Source organism: Hibiscus syriacus, unplaced genomic scaffold, assembly GCF_006381635.1.
Source record: "Hibiscus syriacus cultivar Baekdansim isolate YM2019G1 unplaced genomic scaffold, ASM638163v2 tig00111025_pilon, whole genome shotgun sequence".
In the NCBI taxonomy this organism is placed as follows: Eukaryota; Viridiplantae; Streptophyta; class Magnoliopsida; order Malvales; family Malvaceae; genus Hibiscus; species Hibiscus syriacus.
The window spans coordinates 52,098-67,276 of record NW_024062959.1 but is presented as its reverse complement, the minus strand read 5'-3'; the positions used below and the strand labels follow the sequence as shown (position 1 = coordinate 67,276).

The 15,179-nt window shown below is 34.0% G+C and overlaps 2 protein-coding genes across 3 annotated transcripts; one reads left to right on the top strand and one right to left on the bottom strand.

Moving 5' to 3' along the window:
* Positions 1-2,769: 2,769 nt before the first annotated feature.
* Positions 2,770-6,194, top strand: LOC120150725 (26S proteasome non-ATPase regulatory subunit 4 homolog). Its single transcript, XM_039163347.1, has 10 exons — positions 2,770-2,835; positions 2,950-3,063; positions 3,176-3,281; positions 4,107-4,221; positions 4,302-4,511; positions 4,678-4,969; positions 5,084-5,207; positions 5,568-5,671; positions 5,759-5,827; positions 5,936-6,194. Exons 1-10 carry the CDS (start codon positions 2,824-2,826, stop codon positions 5,984-5,986), a joined length of 1,197 nt encoding a protein of 398 aa, XP_039019278.1. The 5' UTR covers positions 2,770-2,823; the 3' UTR covers positions 5,987-6,194.
* A 1,791-nt stretch (positions 6,195-7,985) lies between these two features.
* Positions 7,986-14,557, bottom strand: LOC120150753 (probable ubiquitin-conjugating enzyme E2 23). 2 transcript variants are annotated; one of them, XR_005518551.1, is made up of 9 exons: positions 14,444-14,557; positions 11,663-13,717; positions 11,019-11,156; positions 10,247-10,714; positions 9,836-9,905; positions 9,604-9,743; positions 9,148-9,459; positions 8,481-8,796; positions 7,986-8,142 (listed from the first exon to the last, which is right to left on the bottom strand). XR_005518551.1 is itself a non-coding variant. In XM_039163379.1 (9 exons), exons 2-9 carry the CDS (start codon positions 13,715-13,717, stop codon positions 8,542-8,544), a joined length of 3,345 nt encoding a protein of 1,114 aa, XP_039019310.1. In that variant the 5' UTR covers positions 14,444-14,557; the 3' UTR covers positions 8,232-8,541. The 2 variants fall into 2 exon arrangements, 1 of the variants encoding a protein (XP_039019310.1); XM_039163379.1 differs by lacking the exon at positions 7,986-8,142 and having other exon boundaries at positions 8,232-8,796; positions 10,247-10,572; positions 10,666-10,714.
* Positions 14,558-15,179: the final 622 nt, after the last annotated feature.

Genomic DNA, 15,179 nt, shown 5'->3' with positions numbered 1-15,179 from the left:
GAAGGGAAAAAGGAGTAGATTTGCCACCAAACAACAAACTACAAACGATGAAGGGACCGAAGCAAATAGGGACCGAAAAGGTTAGGGAAGCAGTAGGGAAAATAAAAGGTGAGATCGACGGGAAACAGAAAAGGTTAGGGAAAATAAAAGGTTAGATCGAGCTGAAGGGAGATAAAAATTTTAAAATTTGCGATGTTTTTAAACCCAAACATACCAAATTATTGCGACGTTTGTAAAACAAGGCCGCTAAAGAACTACTCTGTTGCGGCGTTTGTTTAAAAAATGCCACTATAGATGAACCCTATTGCGGAGTTTGTATAAAAAAACCCGCTAAAGTACTACTCTGTTGTGGCATTTGTTGAAAAAAACGCCACTATAAATGAACCCTATTACGTCATTTGTATAAAAACGCTGCTAAAGTACTACTATTTTGCGGCTTTTGTTGAAAAAATGCCACTATAGATGAACCCTATTGCAACATTTTTATACAAACACCACTAAAGTACTACTCTTTTGCGGCGTTTGTTTAAAAAATGCCACTATAGATGAACCCTATTGCGGCATTTTATACAAACGCCGCTAAAGTACTACTCTGTCACGGCGTTTATTGAGAAACGCCACTATGTATAACCTATTGTAGCGTTTGTATAAAAACGCTGCTAAAGTACTACTCTGTTGCGGCGTTTGTTGAAAAAATGACACTATAGATAAACCCTATTACGACATTTTTATACAAGATCCACTAAAGTACTACTTTGTCGCGACGTTTTGTATAAAAATACAGCTATAGTTACCATTTTGTGGCGTTTGGAATGTATACACCACTATATGTTTAAAGTTAGTTGCGTTTACTGTCAAAACGCCGCTAAAAACGCCGTTGTATAACAATTTTGATGTAGTGATAAAAAGATACTTTTATTATTCGTGGAGCTTTTTAATGGACTTTCAAATCTCGTAATTTCACCATTTATTTTTAAAGGAACTTTATATGAAAATCATGTGTCTCGTCTTTTATTATTTGTGCTTATTGTAGTTGCTTTTAGTTGATTGCATCACATTTGGATGTATTTTAATATATTTACTTTTCATAACTTATTATTGTATTCTCGAGAGAGAAAAAACATCGGTTATACTTTCATGTTATTTTAATTTGTTCGATTTCTTCCTAACAATTTGATATTAAAAGTTTGGTAATTTATCAAAATTAACGAGTAAGATGATTATGTTGAACGACAAATTATCGATTTTTACGAAATAAAATAAAATACATGTTGTTTGTGAAGTATTTTTATCTTATTATTTTTACTGAAGCAATTAGTAAACTTAACAATCACGTCGATATTAAAACAATAAAAAATAGATTCTATTAATCAAAGGACTTATTTGATGTATTTTAAGATTACATAATCACTTTGGATGCGATTTTTAAGAATGGTTAGTTTGATAACTCTTTTTATAAATTTAATTGTTATCGTTTGAGTTAAGATTAAAATTAAAAATTTATTAAAACTACAAATTTCAAGTTTAAGTATCACAAATTACGTATAGTATAAGGACTAATAGAAAAATGACTTAATTATCTAATTGATACCTAAACTATATTTTTTAAAATTGTTGTCTAATTTTTTTAAGAAAAGTATAATGTTAAAATTAATCTTTAATATTTGTTCGAATGGTTAATTTGAATGCTATTTTTTCTTTTTTTGGAGCATTTTAACTCTTAACATTTCAATTTTTGATCGAAATAACACGTTGATGGAGCCCGTTAGTTGACCAACAATTAACGTATGTTGATGACGTGACATTTCTCATATGCTAAAATTACTGGTGTGGCTAGGTGTGTAAATGAACAAAACATTTGGTGAACTGTTCGTTTGTTAAGCTAAATAAACGAGTATGAACAAAAAAAATTATGTAAATGAGTGAACAATAACAAATGTGTGTTCGATTTGTTTATGTTCACGAACAAGCTCATTTATGAGCTCTTTTATAAACTCGTTTATTTATATTATTGAACAAGCTCGTTTACCCGGTTTTCATTTTATTTTTTTAAACATTTTAAATATCGGTGAAGGTAGTGACTAAATTAAACAATGATAAACAATTAAATTTAAACTGCAAATTTCAAAGAGTTTAAGCACTAGTGGCGTAATTTTATCATTTTTAGCTTGAAAGGGTAAAACTAAAAATTGAACATAACAACGAATGATAAATGAACAAGTTCATGAAAATATAAATGGGCATGTTCACGAACATTAAACAAACATAACATTATTCGTTCAATCTCGATTCATTTACACCCCTAGATGTGGACATGACATATAATTACCTTGGGTGGCTCTGCATGTTCGTTCGAAGATTCTAATGGTGATAAGTATTCATATGAGGAGAAGGAAAATATATTTTAAAATCAATCTTTTCGAATGATCGTCGATGGAAATTAGACCAATATTAAAATTTTGAGTTGATTTTTATTGATTTTGAATGAATTTCGATGAAAATTAATTTAAGAAAACGAAACAAAAGAGAAAACATAAGATTTTAATATCAATTATATCGAGAATAGTGTCAATAATAGAAGAAAATTTTATTTTTTTTTAAAATAAAACATCAAATTATCAAGTCGATAAATAATTAACGGTTAAGTGATTAAAATGAATTCGAAAGAAATTAGTGTTATAAAAATATATATTTTTTATAACTCATTGGCCAAAACCGGAAACCCTCAAACTTCATTATATAAGCAAATCAACAAACACATGGGCTTGTTATTTTTTCTACTCCTTTTCTTCTCTTCCAAGCCTACTCGTCGCTTTTGCAGCCATGGTTCTCGAGGTAAACTATTCTACAACATTCCTCCTTGATCTTCTCCTTCAATCATCTTTATACGTTTCTCGAATTAGGGTTTCATCGATTTTCTCTTTGTTTTTTTCCGAACCAATCATTTAGGCTACTATGATATGCATTGACAACTCGGAATGGATGCGAAACAGCGACTATTCTCCGTCTCGATTTCAAGCCCAAGCTGACGCCGTTAGTCTTATCTGTGGAGCTAAAACCCAGGTAAAAATTTCTTCTTTTTCTGAAGCTATTTAGTGAATGTAAGATTAAGCTAGGTTTTCCTTTCTGATTATGAGAATTGGGAGTTTGATTTTGTTTATTAAAATAATGGCAGTCTAATCCGGAGAACACGGTTGGGATTTTGACTATGGCGGGGAAAGGAGTTCGTGTATTGGCTACTCCTACCAGTGATCTCGGAAAAATCTTGTCTTGCATGCACGGTACTTATGCTTCACCTATTCCCTCTCAACATTGAGTTAGTTCTTTAGTCATGTTTGGAGATTAAGTTTAGTGTTCTTTGAACTACTTGTGGCAATAGATTAATTCTTGTTGAAAGAACTCCATGTACCCCATGGTAGCTTGTGCTTTGATTTGCCATTTTACTATCTTTATGGAATATAAAGATTAAGCAAGTTGGATTTCTTTATGTGGCTTGTTTTTATTCTGGTGTTGGAAAATCAGATTTAAAATCAATGTTTGCTTGTCAGTAGAAAATTTGTCATATTCGTTGAAGAAGAACCAGCATTAATAGTTTTACGGCTTGCTATAGAAAAGTTTTCATATTCATTGAATAAGAACCAGCATTAATAGTTTTATGGCTTGCTATTTGGGTCATACGAATATAAGCATGCAGTTCTGTGTGAGACCCATGTTTGCTAGCCTTTGTAAAAGAGACATTTTTTGTAATTTTGTTTACTTTAGAGCTTTGTTACTAGGACGTGTGTGAGTGTCGGATACGGCTATATGTCATATCCTCTTATCCATATGTCTGACACAAGCGTCAGAGATAGATAGTTCAAGAAAAATGAAGAGTCCGAGCAACATTAACTTTTGAATTTACAAATGGAGAACTTGTCCTTTCTGGTGGAGTTCAGGGGTTATTTTAAGTGTAGTTTATCATTTTATGCAAAATCAGCATATAGCTTATGATTAATCTATAATATTTTGTTTACGTATTTCTGAAATGAAAGTCATCTTCCTTCCTTTCTATCAGTTACATCATTATCTTCACCTCCATTCTGTATACATTGCATTGCATTTCACAGGTCTTGAAATGGGGGGTGAGATGAACCTAGCAGCTGGAATTCAGATTGCTCAGTTGGCTCTGAAGCATCGCCAAAACAAAAATCAGCAGCAAAGGATTATAGTTTTTGCTGGAAGGTATTTCATGTTGGCCTTTGATTTGTTTGTTTACTTAAGTTTGAATATGACCCTTTTTTTCATATGCTCTATGCTCTCAGTCCTATTAAGCATGAAAAGAAGGCATTGGAGATAATTGGAAAGAAGCTGAAGAAGAACAGCGTAGCTCTTGATATTGTCGATTTTGGTGAGGAAGAAGATGGAAAACCAGAAACATTGGAGGCTCTTCTTGCATCTGTTAATAACAATGACACTAGTCACATAGTTCACATCCCTCCTGGTCAAAATGCACTATCTGATGTCCTTATCAGGTTTTACTTGGTTCCTTCTGATTCTTTATTTTCCCCAAGTATTTGGTTTCTTCAGAATACACACACACACAATTGAGTAGGAAACTATCAGTTCATGCCTCTTAGCTTATGCTGCTTGCCTAATAGTGATTGTGTGAATGATATTACTTTTTGATTTCTATGCTAGCACGCCTGTGTTCACTGGGGATGGGGAAGGAGGAAGCAGCTTTGCTGCTGCTGCAGCAGCAGCTGCAGCTGGTGGTGTTTCTGACTTTGATTTTGGTGTGGATCCAAATATAGATCCAGAGCTGGCTCTTGCTCTAAGGGTTTCCATGGAAGAGGAGAGGGCAAGGCAAGAAGCTACTGCCAAGAGAGCTGCTGAAGAAGCCAGTAGACAAGAGACAGGAGAGGAAGCCCAACCACAGTCTGATTCTAAAAATGCAACTTTGGCTGCTACTGAAAAAATTTCTGATCCAATGGTAAGTATTACCTTAAAGTCAATATATTTTACCATTCCACAAATTACTATCTATTAACACTCGACAATATAACTCGAGTTTCGAATTGGGTTTTGCTAACTGATGTTATGGCAGGATGAGGATGATGCTTTGCTAAAGCAGGCCCTTGCATTGTCAATGAATATCCCTGGATCTGATTCTTCTGCAGGTGATGCTCAAATGTCTGAGGCAACTAATGACGATCAGGAATTGGCCTTGGGTATGTCCTTTTATTTTGTTGGTTGTTTTAACTTAAGGTGGATACTTGCATCTACTAACCTTTTCTTTCCTATGGTATAAATGATCTACAAATTTTTTTTTTTGAAGAATTAGAAAATAATTCCGTAGGTTCTGTTTCACGTAGATGGTCCCAGCGAGTGCAGTGTCTGTATTGGTGTCTGGATAGTCCACAATATTTATACATTACTAAATCCCACAAATCCAGTCTTTCCCAATACTTGAACTATACTAGGCTTAGTTTGTACACTTAAAAGTTTACAAGTAGATATATAAATATAGCCGAATGCATGGATCTATATCATCCATTTCTAAACTAAATCCCAAACTTTCTTCTACACAGCACTTCAGATGTCCATGCAGGACGGTTCTAAAGATTCATCAGCTCCATCAGATGTGAGCAAAGTTTTGGGAGATCAGTCTTTTATGTCATCCATTCTTTCATCAGTAAGTCTGAATTGATTTCTCCTCTTTAAACCCACAATCAGTTTCTCCTTTGATTGCCTATATTCTTATGTGTTACGACTTTTACAGCTTCCAGGGGTCGACCCAAACGACCCAAATGTGAGAGATCTGCTAGCATCTTTGCCGGGCCAATCCGAGGTTGGTTTCATTAAACTCAGCATAACCTAACATGATATGTATGTAGTGTTTTAGATCATTGTCTTAATAGTTAACTAATCTGTCATCATAATTTTTACCTGCTACCAGTCACAACAAAAGAAGGATGAAGATGAGCAGAAACCTAAAGATGACAAATGAAAATCTACATGCCATTAACGGTCAATGTGTGGGGCGATTCTCACCGATTTCTCTCCGAGTTAAGATCATTGTTCTCCCGAAACTCGAGTAATGTGTCGAAACTGTGAATGCTTATGGGTCAATACGTCTATGGGATTGGGACGTTGTCATTCATGTCTGAACTTTATTTGCCTAGGAAAAGCAGGATTTGGTAGTGTTTGATGACGCACGGTATTCCAGTTTTATAGTCTATTCATTTTTAATGGCTTAAATCCGTTTCAGTTACTAGTGTTAATAAATATTTTCGAAGTACCTTAAAAGATTGTCGGTCAATAAGATCGTGTTATTTCAGGAAACAACATTTTTCAATTTGATTAAAATTCATAAAATTATGGTTATTGTCGTTTTAATATTTATTAAATTCACAAAATTATGATTATTCTTCAATAATTTTATAATTGTTTGGTATTTAATTTTTTTAAATTATTAAATGAGTGAAAATGAATGTTAAAATTAATTGTAATAAATGAAGATTTTTTTATGAAAAAGAAGATTATTCACTTAAATTTTAATCGTTACTCAATTAATCTAATGATATGGAAACATATATTTGATGAGTAAATCCTGACCATGTATATATATTGATAATACATCAAAAATATTTAACGCCTAAACTTACTCGATCAATCGTCCTCCTATATATTGTACACGGAGAATATTTCATGGATTATTTTCACTTGTCATTAATGATTTCAACTAATTAAAAGAATTCACATCGATATTTTCTTTTCAAATCATTTATATATAAGGATTTTATTTTTAAAATTATTTTTTTGTTAATGTATATTAAAATTAAAGCTTAAATTTAAGGGGTTTTTCTTAAAATTCTTTATTAATTTATTTTTCTTCCTCTAAAGTTTCTTTTTTCACCCTCAAATTCATTTGATATTAAGTTAGATCATGCACCCTGTGTTTCTCCTTTGTTTGAAAGATTGCTGAAGCACTTCTTCAACATTTGGATATCTCAAGTTAGATCATGCACCAATTACCATTCCTTTGATATTAAGAAAAATGTGTTTTTGTTTTTCTCTAGACATCATCCATGAACTGCATGATTATCACGATTACAAGTTAAAACGTTCAAAATAATTATATTTAGAGGGAAGAATCATACATGTAGCATTCAACACCCTGTAAAAGAAACAGCCACTTGCTTTAATCTCTATTTCTAACAATCTCATCTCAATTTAAAATTTCAAGTTCTCTTCCCTATGCAACACAAAATTATGATAATTTTCCTTTATGCTTTTCTTTCATTTGAGTTACAGACAGATGAATTTCTACGACGATATTCAAAGTTTTGATAGGTATTGTTGGAGAAATTGATTTGGAAAATAAAATGTGTAAATGACGTGAACAAAAAAATTGATGCGATTCTTTTTAATTGGTTAGGTCCATTGATTATACAATGGAAAAAATTCGTGAAATAATTTTTTATATTAATGATATCAATCAAATTTTGAAAATCTTTCCATATTTACTTGTATTCATAATCGATATTCACGTCATTAGTATGTAAAAGAACCGAGCATTCAACGAACCATTCGACGAGAAGTTCGTTTTTTTATTAAACAAGCTAACATGAACAAGATCTTATGTTCCTTTAATTAAATGAACGAATGCAAACAATGGACTCGGGTTTGTGAATGTTTGATAACCCGATCATTAATGTTCGTTTATATCTATTCATTTATGTTCATTTACATTCAACCCTGTCTACAGACCCATTTAAAAGAAAATCTAATAAAATTTAACCTAAACTCATTAATATTTCAAAATTCAATTAATCTCAAACCCAAATAAAAAAAATAAGAAAATATAAATCCTAAAATTATTTAGAAAGAAAAAAACTCTTCTCAAATATAAATCCAATTTATTTTATTTCGTTTATGTTAATTCATTTGTGTTCGTTTATCATTTTAATGAATTAACATGGACGAACACGAACAAACTACAATCATTAATGAACGAACACAGACAAGAAGCTTCGTTCGTATAGTTGTTTTAATCTGTTCGTTTGTTCGGTTAATGTTAAACGAACGAACATAAACATACTCTTGTTCGTGTTACATCGTTCTCATATTCGACACTCATCTCAAATCCGGTTAACATCCTCTCTGTGTATCAGGAAAAAAAAAGATTATAAGAATAAAAAAAACTAATCAGATAAACCATTAACATGGTAATATTCATGTCAGAGTCCATGAACAAGAAAATCAATTTTATCATTTGATTTCAACAGTCAATCCAAAACCCTGACTGTCTTCCCCATTCCTATTTCCTAGGGATCTAAAAGAAAATCAGAGAAAAAAAACAAGAAATTAAAACCAAAATTCACTCGGAAAGAATTCAAGTAAAAGAAGAAAATTTTGAACATTCTAAGTTAGTTAAAAAGAATTTCAAAATCACAAGAAAAGGGGACTTTGTAATTTACATCGAAATTTCCAGCACTGACCTTTTGTTGCATCCATGATGGTGATAACGAGTCTTGTCTTTTGGGGGGAAACCCCATACCATTATGATGACTGCTGGAGATGCTTGAATTCTTGACAATCAGCTCCGACCTCGCTAAGTGCCGATAAAAGCTTTGGCGAGATTTTGCCTAACATCAACTTGAAGCCAACTGAATTGGAGTCCGCGTCGTTCGCATCGTTAATGGAGGCATCTTTAGTTAGAGAGCCGATTAAGAAGCCTTTCATGTATGCATCACAGGCTTTAAGGATGTAATAACCACGTCGTCTGAAATGGTCTTTGACAAGTTCTTCAAAGTCCTAGAGATAATTATGAAGTTTAACATATATCTCGAAAAAATGTATGGAAATCACTACAACAAATTAGATATAAAATCAAGCACAACGGGGAAAATTAACCAAAAAAACTTAATATAGAAAAGAGATGAAAACATAAAAAATTTGACTTGTACTACGTCACTCGAATTCCAGAGTAAATTCCACTTACCCCTTGTGGTTTGGATGTTACACGTTTAATTACGCCCCAAAAATAATGAAAATACACTTAAAGAGTGAATCCAACCTTTCCGAAATATTAGGTTGATAACTACCTATTTACCAATGCAAGAGCAACTCGATAATGAGAAAGTACACGTGAAATGGAATAATCACCTTTGGAGGCTTCCGCATTAGGTGCATCATCGACTTGCAGTTCAGTAAGAAAGTATTCTCATTGTATGCCAAAGAATTTTTCTCTCCTTCAGCTGTTCCAACCTGCTTATCATACCCAGCTTCGTTGAAATATGGTCTCGTGTTTAGCACTAACCCTTGCAATGAAACTAGGACTTGAAGTATGCTCGAAGACGATGGATCCCAAACTTCGTTTCCCCTGCCAGTCCATGTGTTTAGAAGGCTAAGGCACACCTTGCCTTCCTCGTATAGATTAGGATTTAGCCTCCAACCACCTGAATGATAGTATGCTGACTGCAGAATAAAAAACCCCGGTCAAAGAAAAATCAGTAACACATTAAAGACAATTCGAAAATTTCATAAGTTAAATTCTCTGAACTTCAAGAGATGAAGGAGAAACAAATTTCAAGCTTTAAGTAATCAAATTTGGAATCATACCGGAGGCACATCAGAATACTCAGGAGGAAGGTGAAAATCAAAGAAGAAAAGACCATCTTGATAAGGTGTCCCATATGCCCCAACTACTACTGCCCTCAAGAGGTCCATCCGATCCTCGTATACTCGTACATAGATTCCATCTGTTAAATAGTTACAAGTGCTTAAAACAAAGCTTGATATAGCAAATGACCAGAATCCTTTTAATATGCCTACTAGACCACACAATAATTACCTGGCAGGTTGTTCTGAAGGATGTTCCAATCTTGCTGAACCTTCTTTAGCCACTTCCTTCCGGTATTATTCTGCAAGCATAATTAATGTGGAAGGACTCAAAAATCTAAAAGGAAGGACTACAAAGGTGGAGTAACAACCAGGTGAGTACATACATTGCAATTAATAGTAAGTAATGACACTAATAGTATATTAGAATCTCCTCGGGCAACATATCAATAAATCTAAACTTGCGCTGTAATATGTTAGTGTGCATTCTAAATTGTACAATAAAATTAGTGGACGATCCTTATCAAAATATGATAACAAGACAAGTCCGTAACCAAAGATTATATTTCATTTTCTTAATGATAAAACTAGAGTAAAAAAAGAAAGTTATTAATTGCCAGCGCCAGTATGTAAAGGTCATTACCTGTCCGTTAGCACCAAGGAAATAATGATCTAGAGGATCTTTAGCTGTATCGAACCGCTTGAAACTGCAACCATCATCCTCATCACCTGTTTTAGGAGCCGAGTCTTCAATCCTCAAGTTGCATTTATCTTCCCCTGGAAGTGAATGTTTCTTGGCCTCTACTTCAACATATTCCTGACCATTTCTACTGACAAATTTCCCACCGGAATTATCAATAACATTAGACTTCTGTGAGCTAGACTCATAGCTGGGATCACTTCCCTCAGGCTCACGCTCATTTTCTCCTTCAGAATCCAAACCAGTTGGATCAACATTTTTCTGTCTTCCTGAAAAGAATCCAATTGCTACTCTGGTGACAAAATCAATTGCAGCTAAGGGGAAAGATAATATTGCATTCCTTCCAGAATTATTTTCCATACCCTCTTCCGCTTCCGAAACAATTCCACTGGTTTTTTGTGACTCGAGATCCTGAACGAGAAATAATATCATTCACTCAACTGAGCAATAAATGAATTATTAGAATTTAAGATCAAATAATAATATACTGATAGTTTTAATAGCAGAGTGCATAAGAGGGTCAGTGATCATGTACATGCAGAAGGCATCTAGACCAACAACTTACAAGGGAAAAGTATATATTTTTTCCAAACATATTCTGGCTCATAAAAATGTGTTTCAATATGAAGTGCCAAGACCATACTATTGTTAGGTTGATGTATTGACTGAATTAAATTTATGGACAATCATACTATTGTTTCAAACAGAAACAAACCTCTTGAACATTCTCAAGAGTATCCATCTCATCATCATTAACAGTTTCCCAACTAGCAGCATCATCACTTACTTCACTCCCAGCAGCAATTGACTCATCATCATCTCGACCAACAACATAAATTGCTTGAGGTCCAACCTAAACAAACCAGAAGATCATTTTATCAAAACAAAAACTGTAATCCTACACAGGGAACAAAGGCACAGTATGAAATAATTCAGTAATCATCACAAAATGGGAACATACAAGTAATTGAGATATTCCTTAAATAAGCAGATATAAATAGTTTACAAGAAAAGGAAGATAAATTTACTGATTATGATAATCTAAAAATGTCATCACAAACGTTCTCTAAGGTTATAATGCTTATATTTAGCCTCCTTTGGGAAGCATACATAAGGAATACTGCTCAGTAGAACAAAAGACAGAACAGGTTCTTTCATCCCAACCAAAATGACAATATCCATCGAGATAAAGAGCCTCTAATGTTTTATGTCAGCCAATTGATGGGAAGAGAGATTACCACTGTAATAAATATAGAAAACCAGATAAAAAAAAAGGCAAAGTTTAAAATTTGGTAGTCAATGACAACTCTAAAGAGAAATAAAAAAATAATAGTTCACAGAATAAGGCAACAAGTTTACCGTTGAGACCATCCCATTAGCCCATGTAACCTCAATATCACCATTTTTCAGGCCAGTTATGTTCCCAACCCAAGAGAGATCTGTGAAGTCTATGAAAGTGTCATTCAGCTTTGCGCTTTCTACTTCATTGTTTCCTGAGTTCTTTTTAAAGTCTCGTTTCACCTCCTTCAATGCATCTTCAGGCTTCGGTTCCTCAAGGGAGCCTTCTTCAGAAACAGATTGCACACGAAACGAAGCAAGGGGTAATCGAACTACTACATCACCATAACAATAATCATAATCTGGATGTCCTTCCAGCTCATACACACTTACAATTTCCTCCTTGTCAAACTCACGAGGGTCCTCTGCCCTGGCAACTGGCTTTAACCACTTTACACAAGCTGTCCGTTCCTTTGCATTAACACTTTTGACCACCCCAACTCGTCTAGGTTCATATGTGTCATCACCATCATCGGAGGTTTTCTCCACTACATACTGCTCTGCAACAAATTCATGATCACCAGGAGTTTCAATTGGGATCAACTTTGTTGCATCCACTCCACGTTCAACTGTTCCATCCTGCCATGCGACATCAACTCTTGTTCTGCTATTGACAACTAAAAGAGCCCTTTCAAAATTATCCCCTTTCTTTTTTGCTTTCTTGTCTTTCCTAATCACAACTTTACGGACCTTCTTGCGGTGAAGGGGCCAATGCTCATGGACAGTCTCCTTTGAAACTGACACTGAACTGCTACAAGAACTAGATTCAGGTGAGACTTTATTGTCTATAGTTCCATTGTCTTTAGTTTCAACAATTGCATTCCTTTCATCAGGTGTAGACATTTCATCAAGATCCATGGATTCAATATTATCATTTGATTCATCCATCTCTTCTGAGAGACATTCACGATTTCTCCCATTTCTCATGGAACCATTACGTTGCAGTTTAGAAAAACCCTTGTCCAAAGGAATGGATTGCGATGAAGTTGGAAGAAGACACCAATCACCTACTTGCCAATTTGCATGGGTAAAACAGGACAATAGTTTTAGATTCTTCGGATTCTGCTCTTCAGCCGGGGCAGTGGAAGAATCAGGCCCATAGCCAGCAGATGCTATCCAATAAATAAACACAGATCCAGCTGTTACTTTAGTTACTGTACCTTGCACCCGGTTTGGCTTCCATAAGCCAGATAACCACCTAGAATTCTTGAAAACAGAAGAAGAGCTTGCCCGCACACGCTGGCCAGGATAGTATGGGAAATTACTATCGTCTTCAAGGGTATTCCTGGTAGTTGGTTTGAGACGCAACGGTTCAGCCCTCATAACTTTGCACTCAGCGCCATCGTCAAACAACACATTGACATTATCTAAAACATCATCTATTCTACCTAGCCAAGGACCAAGAACCACATAATCACCCACAGCAAAATCCCTCACACGTTGCAAGTCTCTAGTGGAAATATCTTTTATAGTAGATCCATCAGGAGCCAACAGATCAACAGAGATATTGACATCCACCACAACACCCACCTGCCCAGTCGAGTCTGAAGCAGAAGCTATATAATCACCATGTAAGAAACCCCTATCAACAACAGTTACATTCTTGATACTTTGAACTGGTTCAGTATCATCTAGCCATAGTACCCGTATTTGATCGGCTTTAAGATCACCACAGTTATACTCACGGTCACCTTTGTTCCCCTCACCACTCCCATTAGCATTGCTATTGGCATCAACATCACCGCTTTCATCTTCTCCATTCTCATTATCTTCATCTTCATCATTAGTTACACTTCCATCTGAATCTGAGTCGCCAGCAACTTCACTCACAATCCCAACTGAACCACTTGTATTACTCTTGACAACATCTTGTCGATAAATATAAGGAACACTATGTGAGTTACTGGAAGCCTCGTTTTGTTTACTAACTCCAACATTAGTTGGGTTATTTACATTTTGATCACTGACAGGCCCATTTGTTGTAGAATCACCCTTAGTCAAAGAGTTACTTTCACACAAACTTGCAGTGGTGGATTCATTAGTCCCAAAAGCTGATAATTTTTGCTTCATCTCCATCTGCGAATACATACAAACATTGTAGAACTATCATTTAGCACAATTCAGCAAAGCAAGTTTCAACCTATCAAGCATTTCATTCATATTCCCAAGCCTTTTGCTCAACAAATTAATCTAAGTTTTTGCACTACTTTTTCCCTTTTAACTTGCTACCAACAAAACAACATGGCTAACTCAATATAAACAAATCAAAAAACAAGGTTTTCATGATTGATTCTCACAACCAGAAAATAAAATATGGCAACACACTTAAACCTGTTCCTCGTACAACATACAGTAAAAATTCCTTAGATATTTTTCAAATGAACATTCGACTCTTTCTCAAAACTTAATTATCAGATTTCATATCAAAACCATAATTCCACCTAAAATCGCCTATAACCATTTAACATCCAATTCGAAACACAAAAGCAGTGCTCCTAAATATTCCAGAAACAAACATATCCTATTCAATCGCAATAAAAACGAAATGACAAAACAAACATTTCCTGTTCATATATTCTAAGAAAATATTAAAAAAACTCCAAAAACAGCTCAAAAATTGATCGCAACAACAAATAATTTAAAAATTAAAAAGAGCATGCAGATCAAATCCACAGTGTACTACCTCATTCCAATAAAAAAATCGTAGAAATAAACGACGAAATGAAAATACAAGCTGAGCTTTTCATCGGTAGAATAATCAGCGGATTTCGAAGAAAAACAAGATCTGGAAACGGAATTCACCTGATGAAAATCGGCGATTTGTTCAGAATAGCGAGAGAGCGAGATTGAACGTGAGAGGAGCTTTTGTTATTTTAAAACCAAAGGGGTATGGGTGTTGTAAAATGGAAATGTAAAGTTGATTTTGTATTGAAAATAAAATGGAAAATTTAGAGAAAATTAACAAAAATGCTTGAGCGGTGTGTAGGGGTAGATTTGTAATTAGATCTTCCTTGTTTCCTCATCTGGGCCGTTAGTTTCCATAATTTTATTAAATAGTAGGGTAAACTATTCTTCATCTATTACTTTTCATCTGTTTTACTCACCTTACTAATATTTTTTAAAATCATAAATAATATTATATTTCGATTTCATTTTAATTATCTACTTTTTAAAAATTAATAGAATTGTTGATGTGTTATCTTTATTTTTCAATGATGATTTAACATTATCTTATGATGACATAACAACATCACCGTTAATTTTTTAACAGCTAGTGACCAAAATAAAACTATAAATATAATTTAAAAAAATAATTAGATGACTAAAATAGAATAAAATAATAGTAAGGGTGCTAAATTAATTTAGGTAAAGGAAATGGAAATGGGATAACTTGGTTGGGAGATTTTTTGAAAGGGAAGAAAGGTAGCCTTTTGCTTTTAAGGAAAACTTGAAAAATGTATAAATTAATTTAGGTAATTTTAATATTTTATCATCTCATAGTGTGTTTAATATTTAAATATCACACGTGGGTTCTTAG